Raw genomic sequence first — 26674 nt, forward strand, 5'->3', positions numbered from 1 at the left:
ATCTCCTGCACTGAGCACCCTACTATCACTAAACAACAAATTCATGAAACTCGGAGGATCATACCCATACAAGGCTTTGAAAGGAGACAAGTGAATAGATATTAGGTGAGTGGAATTATAAGAATACTCACACATATATTCACTTCACCTAGGCTCTTCTGTTGCGTTGATGTATAATTTTATAGATATGCTTCCACCCACTTATTAACAATCTCGGCCTGGCCATCAGTCTGAGGTTGGTAACTAGTGCTTAGAGTCAACTGTGTCCTACACAACCTAAACGACTCCTACCAGAATTGACTCATGAATCCGCTATCTCAGTCACTAACAATGCTCTAGGGTAAACCATGCAACTGGGAACTCTTGGAAAAACAACTCGACTACTTGTTTCCGCTGAAAATGTAGTGGTGACAAGAAAGAAGTGTCCATATTTGGTGATGCAATCCACCACTACAAATATGTAATCTCTACCTTGGGCTTTTGGCAAGCCCATAATGAAATCCATAGATAAGCATTCCCACTTCCTCTTAGGAATGGGAAGTGGTTGTAACAAATCAATTGGATAAGTATGCTCTTGTTGGTTTTGCTAACATAATAACACTATCTAACATGTTGTTGCCCATCTAATTTCAAGCCCTTCCATGAAAATATCTCCTATATCTATCTTTATGTCTTACAGAACCCAGGATGTCCAGCTAATGGGTAATCATGAAAGGCCCACACAATCTACCTGACACTTGATCCTGGGACCAATAAAATCCTCCACTTGTTAATGATCATCTCATTTACAAGAGTATACTTGTTGTCCCATATAGTACTATCAACAATACCATATGCCCACTAATCCGTGACATATTGAGCAATGATCAAGTGTCTCCAAACCTCAGATATCTTAGTCATAACACATAAATGGGATCTCTGCGAAAGTGCATCAACAACTACATTTTGAGTACCCTTGATATATGAAATATCAAAATCATAAGACTGAAGTTTGTTGACCCACTTATGTTGTCTCTCATTGAGATCTCACTATCCTAGGAAGTGTTTTAGGCTACTATGGTTAGTTTTGATGCAAAACTTAATGCCAACTACATATTGCCTGCACTTGGCCAAAGTATGCATAATGGCTAACATCTCCTTGTCATATACACTAAAATCTCTCTTAGGACTTTCGAGCTTCCTTTTATCAAAGGCAATAGATGGTGATCCCAGGAAAGAACAACAACAATGCCCTCATCGGAGGCATCACAATGCAAGTCAAAAGGCCTCGAAAAATCAGGTAATGCAAGTATTGGACATGTCATAATCTACTTGAACTTCTCAAAACACTCTTGTGCTTGAGAGGTCTACTCAAAAGCACCCTTCTGGGTCAAATCAGTAAGAAGAGTTGCATGACGTTAGAAACCAACCACAAATCTGTGGTAGAATGCACATAGACCAATACACCCTCTAAGTTGTGTCAGCTTCTCCAGAGAAGGCCAATCAAGTATAGCACAAATATTATCAGGATACATGTGAACCCCCTTTGCATCGATAATACACCCAAGATAAAGTAACTATGCCATACCCAAGGCACATTTGAAATCCTTGGCATGCAAGGGGGTCCTATCCAAAATATCCAACACTATATCCAAATGAGCAATATGACCATACCACATCTTGTTGTAAACAAGAATATCATTAAAGAACTCTAGAACAAATCTCCTCAACTAACTGTGGAAGACTCTATTCATGGTAGATTGGAATGTCACAGGGGCATTAGTCAAACTAGAGGGCATGACTAAAAACTCAAAGTGTCCACAGTGACATCTAAATGTTGTCCTCTCCACATTCTACTCATGGACTCTGATCTGGTGATAACTGAACCTCAATCTTGAAGAAGTAGCATGCTCCATGTAACTCATCAATGCGTCAGATAGGATTCCAGTTCTTAATAGTCCTCTTATTCAACATCCGGTAAATAATGCACATCCCAAGTGTACCATATGTTTTCTTGACCAAACAACTGTTGAAGAAAAGAGGACTTACTTAGCCTAATGTGACCCATAGCAATTAGCTCCTGAATAGTCTTCTCTATCTCATCATTCAGGTGCTTGGGTGCCAGTATGGAGTAATCATAATGGGCTTATTGCCCTCCTCTAACTCAATGATGCGCTCTATGCCTCTATCAGGTGGCCTGCCAGGGGGTAGATCACTAAACACTTTAGAGTGTTTAGTTCTGTGCTCTTGAATATCAAGATGATAAACTGGTTTATATGTCCCATTAAGTGTAGGTAACATCCTACACTCTGCTGCCAACTCAACTGCATCATGATCGATGAGACGTTACATGTGTCTAAATGACATCACCTTCAAGTTACTGTACTTGATAGCCTTAAGGATATGAGTGTTATTATTAATTAAAAACCTCATTTCCATCTTCTTAAGGTTGAGATAAATATGCTCAATAGTGTTTAACCAACTCATCCCAAGAACTATATTATAACCTCCCATGTCAACACCATAAACTCATAATTATTCAGCTTCATGGGAAGCTCAGAAATCATGCTGTTACACTAATGAGTGTAACCATCAGCCACCCTAACACTAATACCTTCAAACTTAACAACTTCAATGCCCCTCCTAGATACCAACCGAGAATCTATGAAATTATGAGTGACACCTGTGTCCAATAAACCAATAACTCACTGCCTTGCCAAGAGACCTCATAATCTGAAAGATTCTTCCTTTGTCATGCTAGAAAGGTACACTACCTTAGGTTGAAATCATCAACAACCTCTTCACTATTAATCACTCCTTCATGAGTCTCTTGTTCATTTTCAGTTGGTTGTTCTGAAAAATCAGAATTATGTTCATCATCACAAAACCAGTCCATAATCTTGTTTTTACCCTGAGGCTTCAAAGGGCAATCATGTTTTTCATCATAAGGTCCCCTACAATAAAAGCAAAACTTTTTCTTCCTTAGATCATTAAGTGTTTCTTGATCTAAAGGGGCCGCAACAGGTCTTTTAGAATCTGAATTTCAACCTTCTCTGGGGCTGTCTTCCTATCATAAGAAGAGGTAGATGGTTTAGAAGCAAATTTGCTTCATGGAGTAGACATATCCAAATTCCTTGCTGTTTTCATGGCTTCTTACAAGGTAGGTGGATCAAGAGATTTAACCCAACCTCTAAGAGGCTTAACTAATCCCTCTATAAAAAGCATCACACATATCCTCTCTGAAATGTCGTAAACCATTACTGATAAATGCTGAAACTCACTGATAAATGTCTGCAGACCTCCAGTATGCCTCAATTGTGCTAACTCATGGAAATAGGTCTTGGGGTCCTTCCTGTCAAATCTCTATACCAGCGTATCCACAAACTCCTGGTAGGATGTAATCTATCATGATGTAATGAAACTAACCCATAGTACCACTAGTCATGGGCTATACCATTCAGATGCAACACAGTAAACCGTATAGTGTCTTCTTCAGTCATTGGACCTAATGAAAGATACAAATCGAGCTTATGAACCCAAGCTCTAGCTGTATCCTTTCCACTTCTATCAAAGTGAGTCAAACTCATCTTGCTGGTTGCCTGCTTCATGTCATTCAGTCGAGGCCTCTGTTTCATATCAGGTCCAGGCCTACCTCTCTAGAGTGCTTAATTGTGGATATTCCCCACACACCAGCAATAAATCTTTGAATATGCTTCAGACTCCACAATTCATATACTGTTAAAGGTTGTCGCCCAGCAGGCAAGGATCAGTACAGTTGAACTCCAAACCATGGCATATAGGGATGCAAGTAATTAAGTGACTCAAATCATACCTTTCATGTATTATTATTTGACAAAGTGTTGTCCAAAACACTACCGATGGAAGACTTTCTAATTTAAAAACTTAAATCTTTAATCTTTAAATACAAACACAAACCCTGCCTGGACTTGCCTCAGAAGATGCCCTATGAATCAGGGGTTATATCCTGGCTCAAACTTTCAGTGCTGTGCTGATCCCTGGGTGGGCTCATGTTGGTGAGGCAAGTGGGTTTCCATCCAGAGCTCCAACAAACCTTTGGTGTTTTCATCCAATAAAGAAGAGTCGGTCCACAGGCACAAATATCTGAATCTCCACACAGAAGACAACAAGCTTCTACGTTTTCTTTCTCTCTGCAAGAAATGGCCTTAAGCGTTCTTTTATAACTATCCTAAGAACTTTACAGAAAGTACATTATTAAATCACTTTATAATTTAATTAATCTTATATCCCCCAAAACTGATTTTATCAAATATTAAATGATTCTGGGGACTCTAGTTGCAATGTTAACCTTCCAACATTCCTGTTCATTGAAAACTGACTGCACAGGAATGATACTGACAATGAGGTATGATAATTGGATCCAACTGGGTGACTTAATAAAAATACACTGTCCAAGAATCTTGGAGAGCACACTGGAAGCTGGAAATAACCTCGGACAATATCCTGTGAGCCTTTTCTTGATGGTAAATTGGTAACATCAAATAACCACTTCAATACCATCGGCACATCATATAGGACAGAGTCAACCGCAAAGCAAGATAACCCAAAAATGGAGGCATTGCATATTGATCAATAAATATAAATTTTAATGAAATATTAAGAAAAAAAAATGGTGGAAAATATTGGCACAAGGTTTAAAACATTATTTATACAATAAAATTTACAATTTTACATGGGAGTGAAAAATTTATAATTTTTGATCCAAAAAATATAATGTTTTATGTATGCAAATTTTATTGAATTTGGTTACTTGGGGAAAGATTACATAAAAAGATGGATTGTGCTTTGATGAATTTCTTTTTCATAACACTGGTAAAAACCTGGTTAATCAAAAGTTTCCTGTCACGTTATTGCTTGGACGAGGCTAAGTACATGGTTTGCATGTGGCTAATGTGCTTATCATTGCATTTTGTTCATCAGTTTTTTTATTAAAACTTGCAAGTCAACAAATTTCATGTCTCACACAATTTTTCATCATAAAGATTTTATAAGATCACATAACATGCTTTGATAACTTGACATGATGATTACTCTGAAATTTATTAAATTTTCTTGGCAGATGGGGTGCATCAAGTCGACCGGACTTTACATGTAAAAGCACAGAAGGTAAGGTGACAAAGTCTGAAAATCCTTGGGCAGTTTTGTCATAGACAATAATTTGTAAATTGCTGTTCGGGACAACCATTCTTGACGGTCCTTCAATTTTGATAATTTTTAATTAGATTCTGAACCGCTGAACCAGATTAAGCAATTGCAAATTTTCAAGTCTTCTTCTTTTGACTCATAATCTAGAGGCTAGCAAAATAATAATGTCAATCTGCTTATGAATTTGGCTATTGTCCATTCTTTTCCTGTATAGTTGGTATTTACAATAGACAAAGTGGCTTCCATTTATTAAAAGAAATTGTATGCTCTTATGTAAAAACGCAACTTAATCTACAACTTGTGAGAAATAGAGGGCAATAATGAATGATGTCTGAGAACCAGCCCACACTTTGGAAACTTCTTAGGACACAAGTTAATTGAGATAATGTTTGAACAAGGTATGCTACGCCTTGATGAATCTGATTTTGGAAAGCACTTTTGCATTTTAGCTTTTCATTTCTAACATTTGTATTTGAATTGTTAACTGCATATCTAGCATTCCTTTGAAGTTCTGTCAATTCACTGGTCTTGGGTTGCATTCTTTTTGACTTAAGTTGCTGAATCCTGGGACCTCTCTAGGCGATTGCAGGTACGGAATGTACCAGAATCAGATTCTGAAATTAATCTCCAGCGGATACACATCTGGGATTTGTGTTTGTAAATGCTAAAATGTTTAGCAATTCTAGTTTGATCTTTTAGATATTTTTAAGACCTATACTTTTCTTTCAGAAACTCTGAACCTAACTATCATGAGATTCTAGCTTGATCTTTTTGATTTAACATAGATTGACGTGTTTCAAAATTTGAAATTTGTAATGCTTTTGTTTAGCATATAATTCTAAGTTTACCAATTTGGATGTGGATTTCGAAGTGGATGCAGGAAGTAAATATGGCATGCGGGATTTTATTTTTGGGGGGAGGGATGTGGATGCGTATGGATGCATGTGTGTGTCTATGTGTGTGTGTGTGTGCGCGCGTGCAAAGAAATCAGATAAATAATTTCAGTCTTGTATTCTTACCTTTAAGATCAAAAGATGATCTACATTGTTTCTTTCAAGTATTTTGTTTAGATGCAAAACCCCTAGACAGCAGCCCAAAAGAAACCCTTGCAAAGAAACCTATTGCAATTCAAAAGGAGCTGTGGAATTAGTTTTGTAAGCCATTCTTAAGCACTCAGCATATGGTATTGTTTGGTTGAAGTTTTCACCCACAAAGAGTTTCTTTGGGTCGTCAATGTCTCATTGCTGTTCAAATCTATCATATCGCTCTTATCTTTCATTACATTTGGTTAATTATTTTACTCATGATTTAAGCCTAATAGAACCACACCACATGTTAAAAACAAAATTAAAAAATGTTTGTCTTTCTTGAGGAAGCCTGTGGATGCTCTCGGGTGCCCTATGGGTGCCATCTGGAGGCCACTCAGAGGCACCTGGATGCATCTGGACAGGCATCCAGACGCATCTGGGTGCCTCTGAGTGGCATCCGGATGGCATCCACAGCCAGGCATCCGGACGCATCCGGGTGACTTTGAGTGGCATCCGGAAAGGCACCCGGATGGCATACACAGCGCACCCATCTGCCTCCAACACCCGTCCACATCCGCTTCCACATCCAGCCTCCAGGAGGCCGAATCGGTAACTTAGATATTATTGGTATTTGACATTCTAAATTTAATTCTATTTTTTAGCTGCATATACACACACACATAAAAACATGCATACATATATTTATAAAATTATATGTATGCATGTGCATTAAGCTCGCTGCTCAACTTAAACTGTCCATCTGTATTTGCTATTAAGAAATTCATCAACTTTAAGTGATAAAAGTTTTGACCACTCAATGAACATTTTTGACTGCAATAGAAATGTGCTTTCTCTTGTTTGAGTTCTGATGTTCCTCACAATTTTAGAGGGTTGAAATAGTAACAGGAAGTAGGAAATTCAACATAAACGATCCATGTATAGTAGGCAGCTATTGAAAGCCAGTTACATAACAGTTGGTGCAATATTCTGTGCATTCAGGAAGTCTGTATCAATTCATTGGAATCACAAGTGGCAATGCCTCAATTGTTTCTCTATTGATTTCTTAATTTTTTTGAAAAGAGTTAAATAAAATGACAAAATATTGTTTAAAGCATCAACTCAGTACAAAATATTGTTTAAAGCATCAACTCGGTATAAAAGCTGATGTATGTGGTTCATTGTGTCCTAGCTTGGGAACAAGAAATATTTTCTTTTTGATCACTGCATTGAAATAGAGATTACAAACTTTACTAGGAAATGAACTTAATTCTGCATTTCTTTCAGAGAACTAGAATTACTGTACAAGGAGATGATAGAAGTTAGATTCACTTTTAGGAGTCATTTTCTAGATGTTGCTTATTGTATACAGTTTCTTTCGTTGAAAATGGTGTGGGGGTTCAGTGAAAGTTTGGAATGAAAGAGCAAGTACTTATTAATTGATCCTCAACAATACTTGATGAATTAAAGTCTCATACAATATATTTCGGACTAACAATATTATCTTCTATTGTTTTCATTTACTTTATTTCTTTGTATTCCATTCCATTCTATATTTTGGTGCTAGAACTGCATTATCATTTTACTCTGTTTTACAATTGAAATAATTAGAATTAGTTGTCTTGGTCATGCATGCGGAATTGTACCTGCGAAATTCAGTGATAATGTTTATATGGAAAAACCATATTTAGCTAGTCTTTGTAATGAACTGTAAGTAATACAAATTCTATTGAATATTTAACTTTGGAATTTTCATATCTTTTATAATATGCATGGAAGGCAAGGGAATCATTTCTTGGAATAAACATCAGTTAGCTAAGATCCCTTATATAGATTTCTATACTGCTTGGAAGATGCACGTCTCTAACATTACAAGCCACTCTTGTAAATGATATATCTTCCAATTGAGGCTGTGTTTTTATGCTCTTCTATTGTGATCGAAATTGGTTTCTCCTAGCAAAATCGTCTTTATGGTTCTTTTTGGAGAGAACTTGACTGTTTTTGTTGATCTAATGGCAGCTGTATCAGTTCTTTAGATGGTAATACTCATCTTTGAAATTAGGATTTGTTGAGGCCTATTTATTATCACCTACATTGTAATGCCCCGCTCGGAGATCCTTGGAACAAGGATAAATAAAAGCCAATATATATATTTTTAAAAGCATGGAATACAACAACATCAACATGCAACCGATCATAAGATCGCAAAGGAAGACTTACTAACCATTCCAGGCTTCCAATGAATCTCCAAGTGGCACTAAAATATAAAACGACAATGCTACCGAGGTCACAAAACATGTTCGAATCCGAAAGACCCCGAATTCGAAAATTCAAACACTAGAGTTTGAGAACTCCGTAAAGGGTAGCCAAGTCACCTTACAAAAAGTTCCAGTCAAGTCAAAAAGTGCTCGCTGGTCGCTTGAGCAGGTTTTCTCACAAACTCATGCGACACTTTTCACTATACCCGTGCGATATTTCTCAATATATCTAGGCGATACTTTAATACAGCCATACTATACTTTTCCAGTATCGTATGACATTTCTCACCACTATCGTGCGATACTTCCAAGAACCGTGCGATAGAGTTGGCTATAGTTGTGTGATACTCTTCTAGTATCGTATGATAGAACTCAACACTGCCATGTGATACTTTCCAATATCGTACGACATAACTTCTTAAGGCATGCGATACTATATCAATATCGCCCAATACTGAAGCACCGTTGCTGAGGAATGCAAGGAAACATTCCGACAAACATTCAGAGGGGAAGAAAAGAGTTAGAACCTCCACACCGGGGAGTACTGGACCCACAAAACTGAGTCTTGGACACTTGATTGCAAGAATAACACGACACTAAACAACAAGAAGCATAAACCATCTAACTATCTGATCCATAACAGCCTATGAAGGAACATATGGAAAACAACATCGCAATATACATATATGGTTCATAAACCAACATCATATGAAGAAAACATAAACAACAAAACTCCTGCTTGGTTCCTCCTAACCATAATAGCATCATGAGACCTCAAGGGCCTTAGCCATCCCTGAGTCATCCCAAATTGCCAACTAGATGGTCGGAATTGTCTTATGAGGGTGTTACTACTACAACGTATTAACAACATAAGAACATGAATATCTAACATGGTAAACCAACAAAGCACAGATACTCCATCTAATAGTGAATCACATCATCTAACCATATTTTAACATCGTAATCAAGGAATGCATCAATGAAACTAACATCATCTAAAAGTGATATCCAAGCATTCCAATAAAAGCATAAATCACAAAGAAACATACTTCGGAAATCCAAATATACCAAGTGAATATCAAACATCAGTTGCAACTGGAAAAAGGCCGTCTTTGTACAGCAGTCGTGAGTAGTGGTATAGGTAGCTATGCCTCCCAACCACTTGGAACTTGTAGGTCCACTCCCATCATGCTGATGATGATAGTGATCCAACCACAAACACACATAAAACAAACATCCATGGCTAACACTCATGCCAAACAGTAAAGATGACTGAAACCAAGATCATGAGACAATGCAAGTACAATAGGTCCTGGTTAGACACTCTATGGGTCAACTATGTAGGGACTCAATGGAGGGTAAGTTGCTTGGTATCAAGTAGCCTAAGCTAAAATATCGCGTGGAATCAAAACTCCCCCAGGAAGCACATCACACTGTGTCCTCCGGTCAACTTCGTGTGCACAATTTAGTGTCCTTGGGTCAACTCTGGGTGCTCACATTTTTATTATCTTATATCTATTACCTAGTAATTAATTTTATTATGCCTTGTTTAGAACTTTACAACAACCTGGGAAATAGTCACCAAGGTTGTGAGAGAAGCCCCTCCATGGTCCTACCCTACATACCCATGCTCATCACATGATGAGTGCCTGTATGTAATGCATATTCCCAACCCAACCCTAATGAACATCACTCCACTGATAACAACCGAGAGATCAGACCTTGCAAGCACCCAACAAATGCACTCATATGTGATCGTGTGTGGGCGCACCATCACGAAAATCATAAAAACAAGGGTTGGATGAGAACGCAAGCAAAATTACACTCAACTAAATACAAGCTTGGGAGTATGGATGCGATACGCATCCCAATGCAACAATGGTTGGATTGACATCCTACGGATAATCCAAATCCATGACCAACACCATGCTAAGAAAACCCAAGAAATTTGGGCGACACGCAAATTGAGGCAAAAACCTCAAAAAACCAATGTTGACGAAAATCAACGAAAATAAAACCCATTCTACCCTTGGGTAAATGAGCAGTAGAAATCCAATAAAAATTGAGTTCGAACACTATATGCAAAAATAGCTAGCATAATGGTGTGAAGCCCCAAGCTCTCATGCCAAAAATTAGGGAAATGCTCATACTCGATTAGTCGGGTAGAGCTAGAAATAAAAAACAAAGGGGAACACTAGTTCTCAACCTCCTAATAAACAACTACAAAAAACAGAAGCAAAAATAGAGTTGAAACCACAAAACAGGAGAGCCCCACTTGACATCCAAAAGGGCCAAAACGGGAATTTGAACAACAAAATAAAAATCTCGTAGAGGTTGCCAAAAATCACGGCAATCCAAGGCCTCCCCGAGTTGGATCCAACGAGACCAATCTCGCAACAATCCTATGCCCGTAGCTCCTACAATGAGCAAAAACACAATCCTGCATAAGAGGATTTGGAAATTGCTCTCAATTTTCTTATTTCCAAAAGTGAGAAGTGAGGAATAAAATTCCTTTTCAATTGGGTAAATAACCAGGTCACCTAGTTAAACCCTAAATCGACCCAAATGAAAACAAGCTATTCCAAGTAATTGGAATTCATCTACGACAAAGTTGTCGGGAATTAAATTAAATAAGATAAAGCCCAAAATTCCCTTAAACCAAAATCACAGGATTCCTTAATAACTTTCGTGACAAATGTGAACCTCTAAATTCACACACACACTCACGTGTATAATCACATAATGCAAATGAGTCCAGATTTATTAAATCACTGGAGGGTTTAATTTAAACAATTAAATAGGATATGTCGACCATACAGGGATGACATTGGTTAAATATGAACAGTTGAATCGCTAACTCCATGTGCCACTGCTAGGGACATAAATCCAGCACACTAAAATACATGATCAAGTGCAATTGCATATAATAATGTAGCCGAAGCAATAAATGCATTAAATGATCCAATTTAACCATTAATTTAATTATACTGAAATAATCCATTTATATCACTCACTTTCGCATAAAGCATTCCAAAGCAAGAATAAAGTAAATAACCATCGCATCAAATCCAACATCTAAACGTAATTGGAGGATATGTCCAAATACCGGATAACCAGATATCATCATAAAACATACTGTCATCTCAAAAAGGCATCATCATGCAAATATGATCAATTGAACAACATAGTAATCTAACATTTATGATACTGGAACTCAAAGTATAACACCTGATCATCAAGTCATCTCAAATGTATAAATAACATGAGTAACAAGTATCTCTCGGATCAAAATATAACAAGGTACAGACTGCAAACATGAGAGGCACTACATACATGGTCTTTAGACAATTGCACACCACAACAAGTGGATTAATTAATTGTTTAATTAATATTTCTTTATTAGCTTTCTTTTGCAGCAATTGAAAGGATATGTTAACTCTAGCCATGCTCTCTTTCTTTGGGCAAAATTGCTGATTTTTGACTCTTGGATAAAGGACATGGATTATGGAGTACAAGTTATATTTTGTTGGCCCCATCAACAATGGAATTCTGCAAATATTGTCTAATTATGCCATGTGGTGTCTAGTGATCGGGGTATCTTATAGGAGCTTGGAAATGGTAGAATCCCTTGAGTAAAGCCTATTTGTGCCTATTACGATAATATATAGTTTCTATAATCTTTGTTTAGTATGTAATGGCAAATATTAGAATGTTTTTAATATTTAGTTTTATGTTTCTAGAATAGAATGTTTCTATTCTTTACGATTGTTTCTTAAGGAAACATTGTTCAAGCTCTTATATAAATTGATTTCTTGATCACTGTTAATAACAAGCAAATATTTACCCATTACTTCGTAATATAGTATCAGAGCCAGTACTCTAAATTTTTTCGAAAATAATTACAATTTATTGGTTGAAATTATCTTCAAGTCCGAGTTGTAGTGGTCTTTGCATATGATGATGCAGTCCACTCTTCACTAACAAACATGCGTCTCAAACCTCTCTTTGAATCAAGCAAAGATTTCAATGTGAGAAAATTGGTTGCCAATCTAGTGACCCTTGGACGAAACAACTCCTTTTGGTCATTGTGTTTCCCCATGAGGTTGAGGACTCATGTATGATTATATATGAATTTGCATACCCCTTCCTTGCTCTATAATTGTTTTTATCCAGGGGAATTTATCAAGATCCTCTAACATTAGGTCAAAAATATGTGAGGGTGTCTCTCCATAAGAAGCTTTCCTACAACAATATAATTTGCTGCATTTTCTATAATTATCTGCACTACATTCTTCTCACCCATGTCCTTAATCACTTCATCCATTACCACATAAAGATATTCAACATTCTTTGTTTTTCTTGAGGCATCAATTAATTTCAAAAAAACCGTGGCACCTGAAGAAAAAGAAACAAATTAGTATAATAATCAATGATGAATCATAATTTTTAAATTCATAATTTATAAACTTAATCATTTAAGTACAAGTTCTACTTCTAAATTTTTAATGTCCAAGTACAATTACCTGATGAGGAGACAAGAAAGTTGAGGAGTGTTCTACTCCTTCTATCAGTCCAACCATCAATCATGATGGTGCAACCCTTCGTCTTCCACACCTCATGTTGCTTCTTGATTGCACCTTCTACATTAGCCACCCTTTGGGTCAAAATAGGTCCTAGCTCATCAGCTCTAGGGGCTTTGAACCCCGGACTACGAACAGTAACAACATTGATTGCAATTTGCCAATAAGGGGACTTAAAACAAATTTAAAAAAAAATTAAGTTAAACAAATTAGTAAATTATAAATAATTTTGAAAACAAAATAAGCATATTATTCTCTTGAAAGTTGAAAGCAAGAGAAGTAAGACATAAATTTAAATTTAAATAAATAAGTACTTTGCTGCATTGAATGAAGTGTTGTTGTAGATGAAGAAGTCTCCAAGTGCCAATTTTGCATAATCATGCTTCTTGTTCCAATCCATGCTCTCAAGCGATGGTTGTGCACTTGGAGCCGTGCGTGGAACAAACATGGAATCAAGTGTCAATCTTTGCTTACGAATGCAAGGCCCAATGGTCACACTCGTAGAAGCAGTAACATCCGTAGGTGGAGTAGGGGATAATGGAGAGCGAAAACTAGAAGATCCCTATTGGGCTAGTTGTGTCATTTCTTCTTGTTTCTTCTTCAATTTTTTTTCCTCCATTTTTTCCTCTAGAAGAGTTTTGCATGTCTCGCATAACATCGTGGGGTACATCTTTGCATTTTTTAGCATCACACCTAGGTATATGTGCTAGGTGATACTTCAATCTATTTATGCCTCCCCTGTTGTATACTACACCATAATGCCAACATGCAACAACTCCTTTTTTGTGGCCCAAGATGACATGTTTCCAAGCCCTATCCCTTGCTATTGCAGCTGGGTTTGCATGAGGGTTAAATGCAGGCCTAGTTCCACTTCCAGAAGGCTCACCCTGAGGCATCATGTCAATGTGTTTACTGCTGCAATATGAATATATTATAAATAGAAAAAAGTTAGCATCAAATCAGATTTTTAAACTTTGGGGCCTTCTTACTTTGTCATCAAGTTCAATTAGAATAAATCTAGATTGTAAATAGTAGATACTAGAAGTAGGGACTAAAACAAATGTAAACAAAATGGAAAGTAAAAAATATGAATTTAAGACATATTAAAAAACAACACAAAAAAAATGCAACTTGTTGCTTACCTGTTCAACTTTGCACAAAGTCAAACAACGGAAATGCAAGTAAGTTTGTAGAAGCCTCCTCCAAATGCTTCTCTAAGCTCCTCTCAAATGCTTAAGTGCAAGCTACAAAGTTGCACAAACCATTAGCAATCGCTACGGGAGGTCCAACCGGTTTGCTAATTTCTCTCTTAACCCCAATACTCTTCTCTAACTCTTTCCTCTCTATCACAAGCATAAGCAAATGGTGGAATGACCTTTTTAGGTCAAATAGATGTAATAACAACCAAAAATTTCAACTTAAGTCATTTTTTTAAATTCTTGCACTTTATTCTGTTTGTTGCCGTCGAGAGTCCTAGGCTCAAGACTTGGCGAGTTCAAGTCCGGAGGCCAACTACCTCAGAAAGGCTATCTCTGCCTCGGACTCGCTGAGTCTTGCTCAGACTCTCAAAGTCCCGGAACATTGGTTTGCATGTGTTGTGTGGGATTTGTATGGGATATGTGTGAAACTCCAGCATGCCCTAGAGATGGCTTATGTTTTCTTTCCTACGATATGGATGTTGAATGCAACAAGAAGCTATATATCCCATCCAATGAAAGTTTTGTATGCCATTCACAAGGTTCAAATTTCAACAATGGACTTCGTGCGTGCGTGCGTGTGTGTGTGTGTGTGTGTGTGTGTGTAGAGAGAGAGAGAGAGACTTGTATCACATGCAAATGTGCATTAGTTCAGAAAGATTTAATTGGAAGTACTTGTTATGTAGTTACCTTAACATGGATGGTCTAAACATGTGGAGTGAGTAAAAAACAAAGCTGTGTAAATAAGGCCTTACGTAGCTTGCCATAGGAAGTTGCTGTAGGATTGTGAAAGAAAACTAGGGCCCAAATCCTACTAAAGGACACCTGACCATCTTTTTTATGGCCTCTCTAATTCTCTGAATTCTTTGCATGCGTCTTTCTATTTAATACCCAAGTCTTTGAATTGTAGAGGTTTGCAATTAGGAAGTGACGGAAGCTGACAAGGGTTAGGGAATGACAAGAGCTTTGGGATAAATTTATAAAGGAAAGAATATAATTGGGTAAGCTCACAAGAAACAATATAAAAATCAAGATTAGAAAGCTGGAAATGGTATTGGGAAGACAAAAGATGGTGTCAGAAACATGATAGCGGTACTGGAAACATGAAAATGGCATTGAAAACAATTACAAACGAATTGGAATCCTCGTGGTCTTCTAAAACATTTTTGAAGATGTAAATTTCACATTGTATACAACCCATTATCCCCATGGGCTGGCCAGAAACATGTGTAATAATCTCCTCAGCTAGTTGCAACATTCTGTAGCTTAGAAATGTCCTCGAACCTGGAAATCCATATTTGATGAAACAACGTGCTAATATTTTATTGTCTAAAATTAAGCTCTATTTTGTCTTTATTAATTTGAGTTTGCCACTCTTTCTATTTTTCTTTAATTTAGCTGTCTTCTTGGCCCTTAGTTGTTATAATCTGAACCCTCTTTTCTCAGCTTCATTTTTATTTTCAAGCTAAAAGTAAAAAGTGATCTTGGCAAATTGCTACATTGGGGTTAGCTCCCTTTCCATAAATCACAAAAAGATATTACATTTCTATTTAGAAAGGACGTGCAACAGAGTTTGGATGGCTTCAATGCCCTCTTGACCACTTGATATGTGCCAGATTTAGAGCGTCCTTGTGAGAGCCCAAAGATACATATGTGCTCATCCTATTATCGCTGATTACTTCTTGCACGACTGCCTTTATAGCCTTGATATCAGTTTTGTTTTTGGTGGTTTCTAAGCATATTGCATCCCTGACTAATCCAGTCTTTGGGTGCATAGATACACCGTTGATCCCTTTCAAAACTTGATTTGCAGCTGCAGGTGGACGATTCTTTTTATGGCACGACTGGACTGCTCGATGTCTCCATTAGTGTATAGTATGGTATACACAAACTGTTCCAACAGCGCAGAGCTATGCACATGCGCTTTCAACAGCTTTTGCTTTTCAATATTATCCTTTATTACTCCTTCCACATCACCAGGGAAGGAGAAAATTTCTCTGAGTTGCTCCTCTGCCAATTTCTGCTCACAGTTGCACTTGACATTACATATGGAGATTTACCCATTCTTGGCCACTGATTTTGCAGAGGAGCTCTCCAGTGCCATTGCCTTGGATATGATGTGTTTCTGAATCTGCTCAAATAGACGGGGTTCATTAGATCGTCTCCCCAAGGGAGATCTGTTGCAGTCTGCAAGTATTGCTGAATTTGAGAAGATAAATTGGAGATCTTCAACTTTTATATTTCTGTCCTCTATTGTTCAATCTTCCTTGATGATGCTTTGAAGGCCTTGCTGATAAAAAGTACTTGCTAAGTGAGGATTTAAGTGAAATATTTTAGTGTTTCTAATATAGAAAACTGAGGCTTTGGGACTATAGCACTTCCAATCAAAAGAAAATTGTATCAAAGATTAGAATATAAAGATCACTGTACCTTAAGGAAGCAATGATTTTTACTTCTTTATACTAATGTGCATATTTTAGTAATAGCTGTCTAAAATAGAGATCATGATTTAGTTATTCTGACACAACCCCCTGGAGTGAGTTGCTAAAGGCTAAAGGCCTCAAAGTACAAACCCCTTTTGAACTCGGCTATAAGTTCACTACTAGCCTGGTCACGCAATTGATCAATTAACAATGATTGTAAATTGGAGAGTAATTTTGGCATTTGATAGCCTTTATGCCATTACATATCCTTGACATTTTCAGCTTAATTGTGCATCTCTATGTGTCTCTTGTTAGTACACTGTCTGATTTAGTGCTTATTTGTGTTAATGAGCAGGCCTCATGTGGCTTTCCTCCACTTATTGGAACACCCCTGTTTTTTTTCTTTATTTAGTGTTTCAAAAATGATAATCATATGCCAAATTATATTTCCTAAATAAACATGTAGTGATTGTTCCTTCTGTTCTCTCTTTCTCTTAATTAAATAGGCTGCAAGGGCATACCAGCTCTTTTTTGTAAACTTAAATAACTTATTTTTTCCTTTGTGATCACATTGTTTTTTTCAATGTTAAGTTTTTCTTTTATAATTCATGTGTAGATATCATCTGGTAAACATAGATTTTAAATATTTATCAAAGTCAGAGTTATCGGAGTTACTGGGTCCTTTATCATTGCAATCTCTACTTGATTAGAAACCATGTGGAAGGGTTTAATAATTTATTGAAACAATTATTCAGTAAATTTAGGCGAAGTTAATTTAATATTACAAAATTTTCATCAAGTGGATTTAGGTCAAGCTCTGCAATTGGTATCCATATAGTAGAGACTAAAATTGCCTGAATCCAATTAGATTTCTGCAAACTTTACAAATACTACAGCTCCAAATATGGTAATTGTAAGCGCTAAATTGACTCCAAAACTGCATGATTAAATAGAAAGGAGCCACATATTTTTGAAGAGTTCATAAAAAGAGATCAAGGAACTATGTCCTTAGAAGCCATCTAATATGATACTGCAAATAATTGTCAGGTAGGCTAACCTAGTAGATGTTAGTAATAAATTAGTATGTTAAGGTCATTGATATGTTAAGGAGTTCCTTCAACCAATGTAGAAGAAAAATTGTAATTTTTCACTGTATAGCTCAAGCTGTCTTTTCTATTTCTTATAAATATAATATGCTTTTAGACTAGGAGCATTTCTAATTTTTTTCTTAGAATGCAGTGTGGATTATGTATGCAGAATGTTTGAGGTGATATAATCCATTAGATTGTTACTAATTTGATATCCCATGCTGGTGTTTTGAACAACAACAGAAACAGAATCCTGGTTCATTGATTCATTTGAAGCATGGCGTAAAGCCAAAAATCTAGATAACTTCATTTTACTAGGTCATTCTCTTGGGGGTTACGTGGCTGCAAAGTATGCTATTAAGGTGATATTTTATCAGTTATCTTCAAATTTGGGAATTCGCTCATATTTATCTCCTAGTTGAAAATGAGTGTGTTTTTTTTGCAGCACCCAGAGCATGTTCAGCACCTAATATTGGTTGGTCCTGCTGGCTTCACTACAGAGTCAGATGAAAAGTATGAGTGGATAGTAAAGTTTAAAACAACATGGAAGGGCAAAATAATGAATCATTTGTGGGAGACCGATTTTACTCCACAAAAAATAGTTCGGTAAGAGCTGGAGTACTTATTTTATGCAGTTTGCATGCTTTTTGTATGCATATTTGTTGGGTGGATATCTTCTTTGTCTTTGATGTGAGTTTGAAAGAATATTTTTAGAAATGTTATTGCAATTCAGGAAATTGTTTTTCCCATTTCTCGCTCTTTAATATTTAGAATGCTTTTTAAATCCTAAACAATATAAAATCAAATAATTTCATTTAGTATGGTGAGAGCAAATAAAAGGTGCTAGCGAAATATATTCTTACATGGTGAAGGTAAAGTATTTATAAATTCCTTTTTTTAAAGCCCTATTTTTATTCATAGAGTAGTGTAAATTTATAAGATAAACAATGATTAAGAGTCAAGACTATATTTTATTATTTTACTTGTGCTATATAGGCCCTCTAATTTTAGCTATGTACCTCGATGATGCATCCTTGACCAAAAAAGCCCATGTTTCCAAGACGGGTACGTTTCGGGGACGGGGGGACGAGTAGGGGACATCCCCCAGCTGTCCCTAAAATTTGCAAATCACTAGGGGATGTCTCCGAAAGTCAAGGACTTCTGGGAAGTTGTCCCCAATACGGAAAGGGGACGTCCAGAAGTCCCCTAACCGTACTGGGGACGGCATTTTTTGTGAAGCTTAAATTTTTATTTTAAAACTAAAAGCTTTATTTTGTTTGTCCTTACTTGGTCATCCAGTGGGGCTCTGCCTCTCCAAATGCCCTAAAAGGTCAACAAAGACCACATTGTGGTTGTTTTTGTCATTTGTTTGGTTTTGCCTATGAAGTTGGAGTGTGTTGCAGCTGTTTGGGGTTTTCATTTTTCAAGAAGAGGTGATTTTTTTGCTTCCAAGAGCTTGAGCAGCAGTCTACTTCATTATTCTATATTTTGTTTTCTATGTTGAACTTGAACATGATGATGAAATTTTATGACAGCCCTCTAGCTTTTGGACATATTTAGATTTCCAGATTTTTATGATATTGTTCACTGTTAAACTTATATTTAAATATTTTTGTTCACATATTGATATGCATATTGACAATTAAGTACTAAAATCAGTTATTATTTCCTAGATGGCATTCAAATGGGGTATGTTAAGGTTCTATAATGTTTAAATGACATGCTTTGTGCTTAGTTTCATATGAATGACATGTATATTTGCAATTTTCAGTGTATATTTTGAAATTTTCCCATATATAGCCATCCCCATTTGCCGTCCCCCCCCCCCGGTCCCCAAAATCGCCAAAAAAATTTGCCGTCCCGAAAACCCATCCCAGAAACTTGGGGGAACATAGAATTTTAGTGAGGCTAGAGTTAATTGTTAGTGAAATAGATTGTCTAGCTAAATTTTAAGGCGTGACGTGACTAATCTATTGAACTAAAAGAATGCAAATTCTAGCATACAAAATTAAAAAGGAAATTATTGAAAGATAATAATCTTTTTTTACTTAAAATTAAAATTAAAAATCAATTTGCATCTTTTCCACAATATAGAAAGCTACTATAAAGGAAAGATACCTTTTCATTTATCATTTCTATCAAAATAACTTTAACAATGATGTACAAGGGAATTTTAGAGATTTACTATAATGTATGAGCATTCAGAAATCCGTTCTGAATTCCTTTGTGATCCAAGTGCAACAATCAAAGAAACATCATCAGGTCATTTTACCACCCAACCATGGATCTACTGATCCCCTACACAACTTCCTACTTGAAGTGATATGACACTTCGAGGGGCATAAACATGATTATAGTTTAAGCCATTTGAGCCCGGTGCTTGGTTCCTATACAAATCTAGTCGATCTTACACCATAGCTACTCCTACCTAGTATGAACTTCGATTAGTTAATGTATATGGACCAAATGAAGTAACTGGCACTGGAATAGAGCTGCAAGCATGATTAAGGCATGCAGTCAAGGTTGTCACCCTACTCAGCTTTGGTTAGACAACTAGTTTATTTTCAATGTTCATACAAGATTCATGGCTCAGTCAGTCCTAATCATTTTATCTCTTGAGGTACACAACAGCAATGAAATTCATATCATTTGCACACTTATGTAAGGATGTGCTTATCATTAACATCTAGTAGTGCTAACCAAATGTTCTTGGCTATGGTGTATTGATGTAACAGATTACAGCTACTAATGTTTGGCATCGTCTGGTCTAGGCTTGCTAGCTCCTTTTTGACCTTGCTGATTAATTACAACAATAGCCAGTTTTGTAAAGTTTCTACAAATTCTGATAACTAATACTGAAATAATGATTTAGGTCTTGCTGAAAATTGATCTCCTGCAAGTCTTGTCTAAATGTTATTGTTCAGGAAATCTGAAATGAATTCTAGAAATTATAATTTTTTCTCTGATATAAATCCTTTGGAGCAGATTGCTAGAAGAACAGACTTTGGTAATAATTGTATGTCTTCTATCCACAAACATTTTCCTATTTATATATAACCCAAGGGTCTTGTCTTTCCAAAAGACATATCCCTTCTAGGTCGGCCCTCCATGAATTAATCTCTTCCTCAGAACAAATCGGCAGCATTAAACAGTTAACTAATAGCTAACAAAAATCAACTACAATAGTTTGTTAAGAGGCAAACAAGTATACCTCATAAGTCGCCGATCATGATGCTTGGAGAAGTATTAATCATAAGGCAAATACAAAGAACCATTTATGCATATCGGATCAGACCGATCAAGAATATCAGAACATTGCTATTATCGAGTTATAAGGATTTAACAGTTTTGGTGATTTTCTTGAATGGCAATTTTCTTGAATAAAATGCCCTAGAATGTATAGGGACTTATAGAACCATCTTTTCCACTCATTTTCTTAGACATGCCAACTACTGCAATCTATATGAATAATAAATATCTAATCGCTTTCACTGCACTCTTGTTCATGTTTGAGCGTAGATTGTTGTCTGCATAACTCTCTACATGCGAGGATATTATTATGCAGTCACATCAGTGAGAGGGGTATGCAATTTATATTAGCGCAGTTTCATAGAACGAGGAAGTAATTTCCATGATAACAGAACAATTAACTTGAGTTCGAAGTTATTCTTCCATTTGACTACTCGTCCACTGCCTGGACTACTCATTGTTTAAGGACAGATTTATTGTTGTAAATGAACCTCTGTGCCAATTCCAAAAGGATTTCATTTCAGAATATGTTTAAATGGTTTAATACCTCTATCAGTAACTTGGCAGGAAGACAATTTCTTGTCGGACCCTCAAGGATATCAATTTTATAGTATTTCTAATACTGTTGACTATGTTTGGACTTTAGCCAACTCAAAACAATGAGTATTGATAACAACTACTATGCTGTATATGTATGAATAGAAGCTGAAATTAAGTCTTTTTTTCCATAATCTAAGAACAAAGCCTCATGCACGAGCAGCAGCCGAATTTTAACATTCTTTCCAAAACTATGTACTAAGCTCATGCATGAGCAGCTACAGAATAAAATCTTTCTTTCTGAAACTTAATAAATTATGTTTTCAAGAGTTAAGAAATTGTGCTCCCCGCTTGTCAACATATAAGGAGAATTAACAATGAAAGATTAAACATGACCGTGCAGCCACAACCCAGCCAAGTATGCTTCCCTGCTCTATCAACTCTTCTACCCATGTTTTCTTGCTCTCCTGTTTTCCCATGCTCCTCTTACATTTCCTCTTTTGATGATCATAAAATAAGAGTTTTTACTTCTAAATAATAAATACTGCTTCACAAAGGTTCCAAATTCCATTGCATTAGAATTAGAATGCATTTTACTCCATTTCATTGAACAGTTAAGTAAATTTGATTTAATTTGTAATTCATTTCAATGAATTTGGTGCTTGCATTTCAAATACATTACATGCACTTCCTTCCAGTGCCAAGACAGTTAGCAGTTGAGACATGATACAAAACATCTCTATTTAATGTCCTTATCCAATATCCCTTGCATTCTTAAGTTTTAGCTGAGAAATCAGATGATAAATAACAATAAAGAAACCATGGAAGAGATACAATCAACACTACAAGATATCCTGGGAAAATCCTTTGAAAATGAAGGGAAAAATTCAGCCACACAACAAAAGATCATTTTATTAATAATTAAATTCAAGTGTTCTATCCTTTCGCTTGAAATGAAATATATAACCAATAAAGAGACCCTTCACATAACAATTGAAAGTCTCTTCAGTTTCCCATAACTCTTATAATTAGTTACAACTCTTTGAATATTTATGCCTCAACGCATTGAATGACATGTCATTTACAGTTAATATTACAATAAATGTCATTTTCAGCTGAAGGTGACCATAGCTGTAATAACATCTAGATTTTGAGAGATAAAGATCTCTATCGCAGCTACAATCTTGAGCATGCATTTCATGGAATTCTTGATTTCATTTCAAGAGTTTCATTTTGTGCCTTTTCCCTTTTTTTACACTTTATTTCAAGGAAATTGCTTTTTTAACAGAATTTCCCAAAATTCCGGTTCGATAGTAATATCCACTTAGCTGGTACATTATCTCTTCCTTGTTATGAATGTGGCCAATGTAATGTCACTTATATGTGGCTTTTAATTCTTATCAAATACCAATCTAAAGTAAGTATTAATATAGGCTAAACCACATTATTATTAGTGATATGAGGTTTCCATAATCCATTATTGTTGAATGCTAATAGACGATGTAATCCAAAAATCTAGCAGAGCAAAATAATATTATTCAAAACATTCTATGTTTATGTATATGTATATTCTTATTTAGCATATATATGCATGCACACTTGTATACATACATTTGTCATATTATTATGATACACTTATATATACACACTATGCATACTACACCCATATATGCATATATACATATAAAATGATGTGAATATTAAATTTATTAAAATAATTAATCCAAAGTGATTAATAATTTCATCTCATATTTTAAGTGAAGTTAGCAATCTCAGTCCACAACATAAGTTTTTAGTCGAGGTGAAACACGGGTGACTTAACTATGTAGAGTTTGATCAACATAGGAACCTAGAACACAACCCCACATTTCTAGGCTTAATATGAAACTTGACTTAGCCAATACTTACAAACTAGGAGCTCAGATGGCTTGAAACACATGATCATGTTTACCTCGCACACCTAGTGATACTTTCCCACAATGATCTCCTACAACCACTCGGTCAAAAAAATGTAATGTAAGCAGATTTCCACAATCCATGATATATGCACAATGTTTATTTGGGTGTGATTTTGTTTCAATATTTTCACCATCGCAATCACACCCAGCTAAACATTGTGCAAAAAAATGTAGCTAGCTTAAAATCATTTCAATCATACATGCGCAATATATATAATTGTAAATCAAAATTATGATCATAACATAAAACTATCCCACACATACATTCCAAGTTACTTTTTGATTGCATTGCATGAAATATAAACATATATGAAATCTATCCTACTCATAACAAAGTATCAGTGAACAAGAGGGATGTGACACAAGGAGCCATGGTAAGTGTTACAGAAGGAAACATATAATCATATTGTTTTAAGGGCCTTGGATGGTGCATATTCCTTAAAGAACCTAGTATTGGGCTCAAAAGATGCTTGGAACACAAAAAGCTTGATGAAGTCTACAAACATATACCACATAGAAGGCTTGTTGGAGGCCATGGATGCACAAAATAATGAGATCCTTTTTCAGGCAACAAACATCAAAAGGTAGAAAATTTGTTGAGTGTGACAGAAATAGTGCAAAGTTTGTTGATCTTGGATACTTGTATTTTTGGATTTCAATTGTGTTTTTTTTCTTTTGGAAATTTCAATATTTGTGCATCTTTTGATTCTGATTGCAATTCAATTTTGACTCTCTGCATTGCAAGGCTCAGCCACAACCAAAATTATCAAACATGCTCTGAACTGCCATAAGTAATGGGGAAGATTTCCCAAAATGTCGTATTAGTAGTTTCCATGTATTTTCTCTTTAGTGTGCACATCCTCAACATAGCCATGAGTTAGTGTAAAGGACTAGGCCAAATTTTGCAAGCGTTCCACAAAATGCCAATAAACTAAAAATGCAAGAAATATATTTTTTCTCCTATCATATTAGTCTATTAGATGTCATCTATATGCAAGAGAATTTATAATGCAAATTAGAAGCAATTATTGCAACAGTGCTGATACAAACTGCTAACCCATGTTTACTGATACAAGCCTCAAGGTATAAATGTAGCTGAAAGACCTCAAAAGCTCCTCATTTATTGAAAATATTTATCATACAATGCTGTTACATGCTTCAAAAACTGCAATACAAGAATCCAAACCCGAGTCTTCTGAAAATAAACCTGCTGTTGCAGTATGACCTGTTTGGCTGGATTGTATGACTTCATAAGATAGCTAAAATCTCTTTGTTCCCTGCAAATAATGGCATGGCAGCCTACAGATTGCAACAGCCTGCCAAAACACAAGAAAATGCTCCTAGAAATTGCTGCAACACCTCCATTATAGATTCTTTCTTTCCTAAATCGAAGCTCTCAAATACTAGCTCTACTCTGCATGAGTAGGGTATGGGGCAGAAAACTCCACTTTTCATGTGCATTTTGAAACCAAAATACCAATTGCCTCTCAGTGGATCAGTTACATCTATCTACAAGGCCTTGTTCATTAAGGTCTCACTAAAAAATTAAAAGTGATGCCCATAGACTGATAATTTCTAACAACAAAAAAAACATGGCTTCTATCTTGCTGATACTGCCTATGATGATGACAAAATCTGGTGGCTAGCTGTAAAAATACCTTGGAAAAATATGACCAGCATATAAAATAATAAATCCTTCACCAATACTTTCAATAATATTTGCAAGAAAACAACTTATTTTGATAAACTTGAATCTAACTCTTCAATGCAAATCTCCACAAATCATTTAAGATTCAGTACACCTTTGAATCATGGATGAATCCATTCACACAATGGGTAGGAGGCCCACAAAACCACTTTGTTTTGGCTAGATGCATGCATAGTTCAATGCAATAGGTCCTTTATCTCTTTATTGAGAGATCCATAGATTTTACACTTGCCTTCAAAACCAATGGCAAAGATGAGTGTTTCATCTACTGCTTATTATTCTACTTCCTAGGTACATAAGGATGGTATTGCTTTAGTTACCAAGTTACTTGTAGGGAAGACAAAGTTTATGACACCAAAGAATGGGTCACATAGGTAAGGGTCTAATGACCCTAAAAAATTATTTATGAACTTATGAAAATCACTAAGACCCTTTACTTTTGCCCTGCATTTTTCAGAACCAAGAATAAGATATTTTCATCAAGCTATGTGCTGATAACATACCAAAATATTCCAGATTTAGGTCAGAATATTTTCTAACCCTAATCGACCTTCTCACAGTGGTGCTGGGCTCCTAAATTGACTAGCATTAAGTCTAAATTGATGCTTTTTAACAGCCATCCACAGAAAACTCAGAAATAGATGATTTGCAGTGGTGAATGCTTCCAGATCCGAGTCTCCAGCACTGATATTGTCCCCAATTCGGCCTCAAACCTGATGAATACTTGCACCCCAGAATCAACAATGTGCCAGGGTTTTACAAACCGGAGTTCTTCCACCGAAACACACCTTTCTGACTAGGGAGAGCCTGTATGTCTCATTAAAATCAGGGATATGTAAGGGATTGAATCCTCAAGCTAAGTTGCAGCAGCAATAAATAGAAATCACATCACTCTAGGGTATTTTTTAGCACCTTCTAAAGATATGATTTAATCTCCACCCTTAATAGTCCACCTCTTAATCCAATGCCACAAAATAGAAACCGAAGTATGCACCAATCAAACTCCTGGAGGCTAGGAACTCATCGTGGCTTTTATGTCACATGTTTTTATTAAGTCACTTAAGTACATTAAAGAGGAGATAAGTCCCTTGGCTAGACATCACTTAAAGCTGCCTAAAAAGACATGCCTCACTTAAAATAACTTAAGTTGCATCAAAATACATGCACTCAACTTAAAATTAGAATTTAAAAAAAAACAAAGACTTAATTTCTTACCCAATGATGCTTTGTGTCAGCTTCCTCTTGGGCAATCCAAGGAAAGGACAACCAACTGCTGCTAATTGTCATGCTTTGAGTTGGGGACATTACAGTACCATCAAATTTGATTTTGATCCAACCTTACTTAGAAGCGGTCCATTTCACTTAACTCCAATTGGTATACCAAAGATTAACCTTCCGAGCCCCATTAACAGGGGTACTTAGAGTCAGTTTTGCAAGGGAAAAACAGTAGAGAATTAACATGAATAAAAAGATAGCGTTGAAACTAAAA

The 26674-nt window shown here is 36.0% G+C and overlaps 1 protein-coding gene across 1 annotated transcript in view; it reads left to right on the forward strand.

The window, feature by feature from the left end:
• LOC149538283 (alpha/beta-Hydrolases superfamily protein) overlaps positions 1–26674 on the forward strand; it is a 61753-nt gene that overhangs the window by 31396 nt on the left and 3683 nt on the right. The window contains exons 3-5 of the mRNA XM_089799652.1: positions 5078–5124; positions 17977–18095; positions 18179–18339. Of these exons, the coding sequence (XP_089655778.1) occupies positions 5078–5124; positions 17977–18095; positions 18179–18339 (327 nt within the window). The remainder of the gene's footprint in view (positions 1–5077; positions 5125–17976; positions 18096–18178; positions 18340–26674) is intronic.

The sequence above is a fragment of the Cupressus sempervirens genome, chromosome 9, assembly GCF_028749045.1.
Source record: "Cupressus sempervirens isolate cs-2001-9-10 chromosome 9, ASM2874904v1, whole genome shotgun sequence".
Taxonomy (NCBI): Eukaryota; Viridiplantae; Streptophyta; class Pinopsida; order Cupressales; family Cupressaceae; genus Cupressus; species Cupressus sempervirens.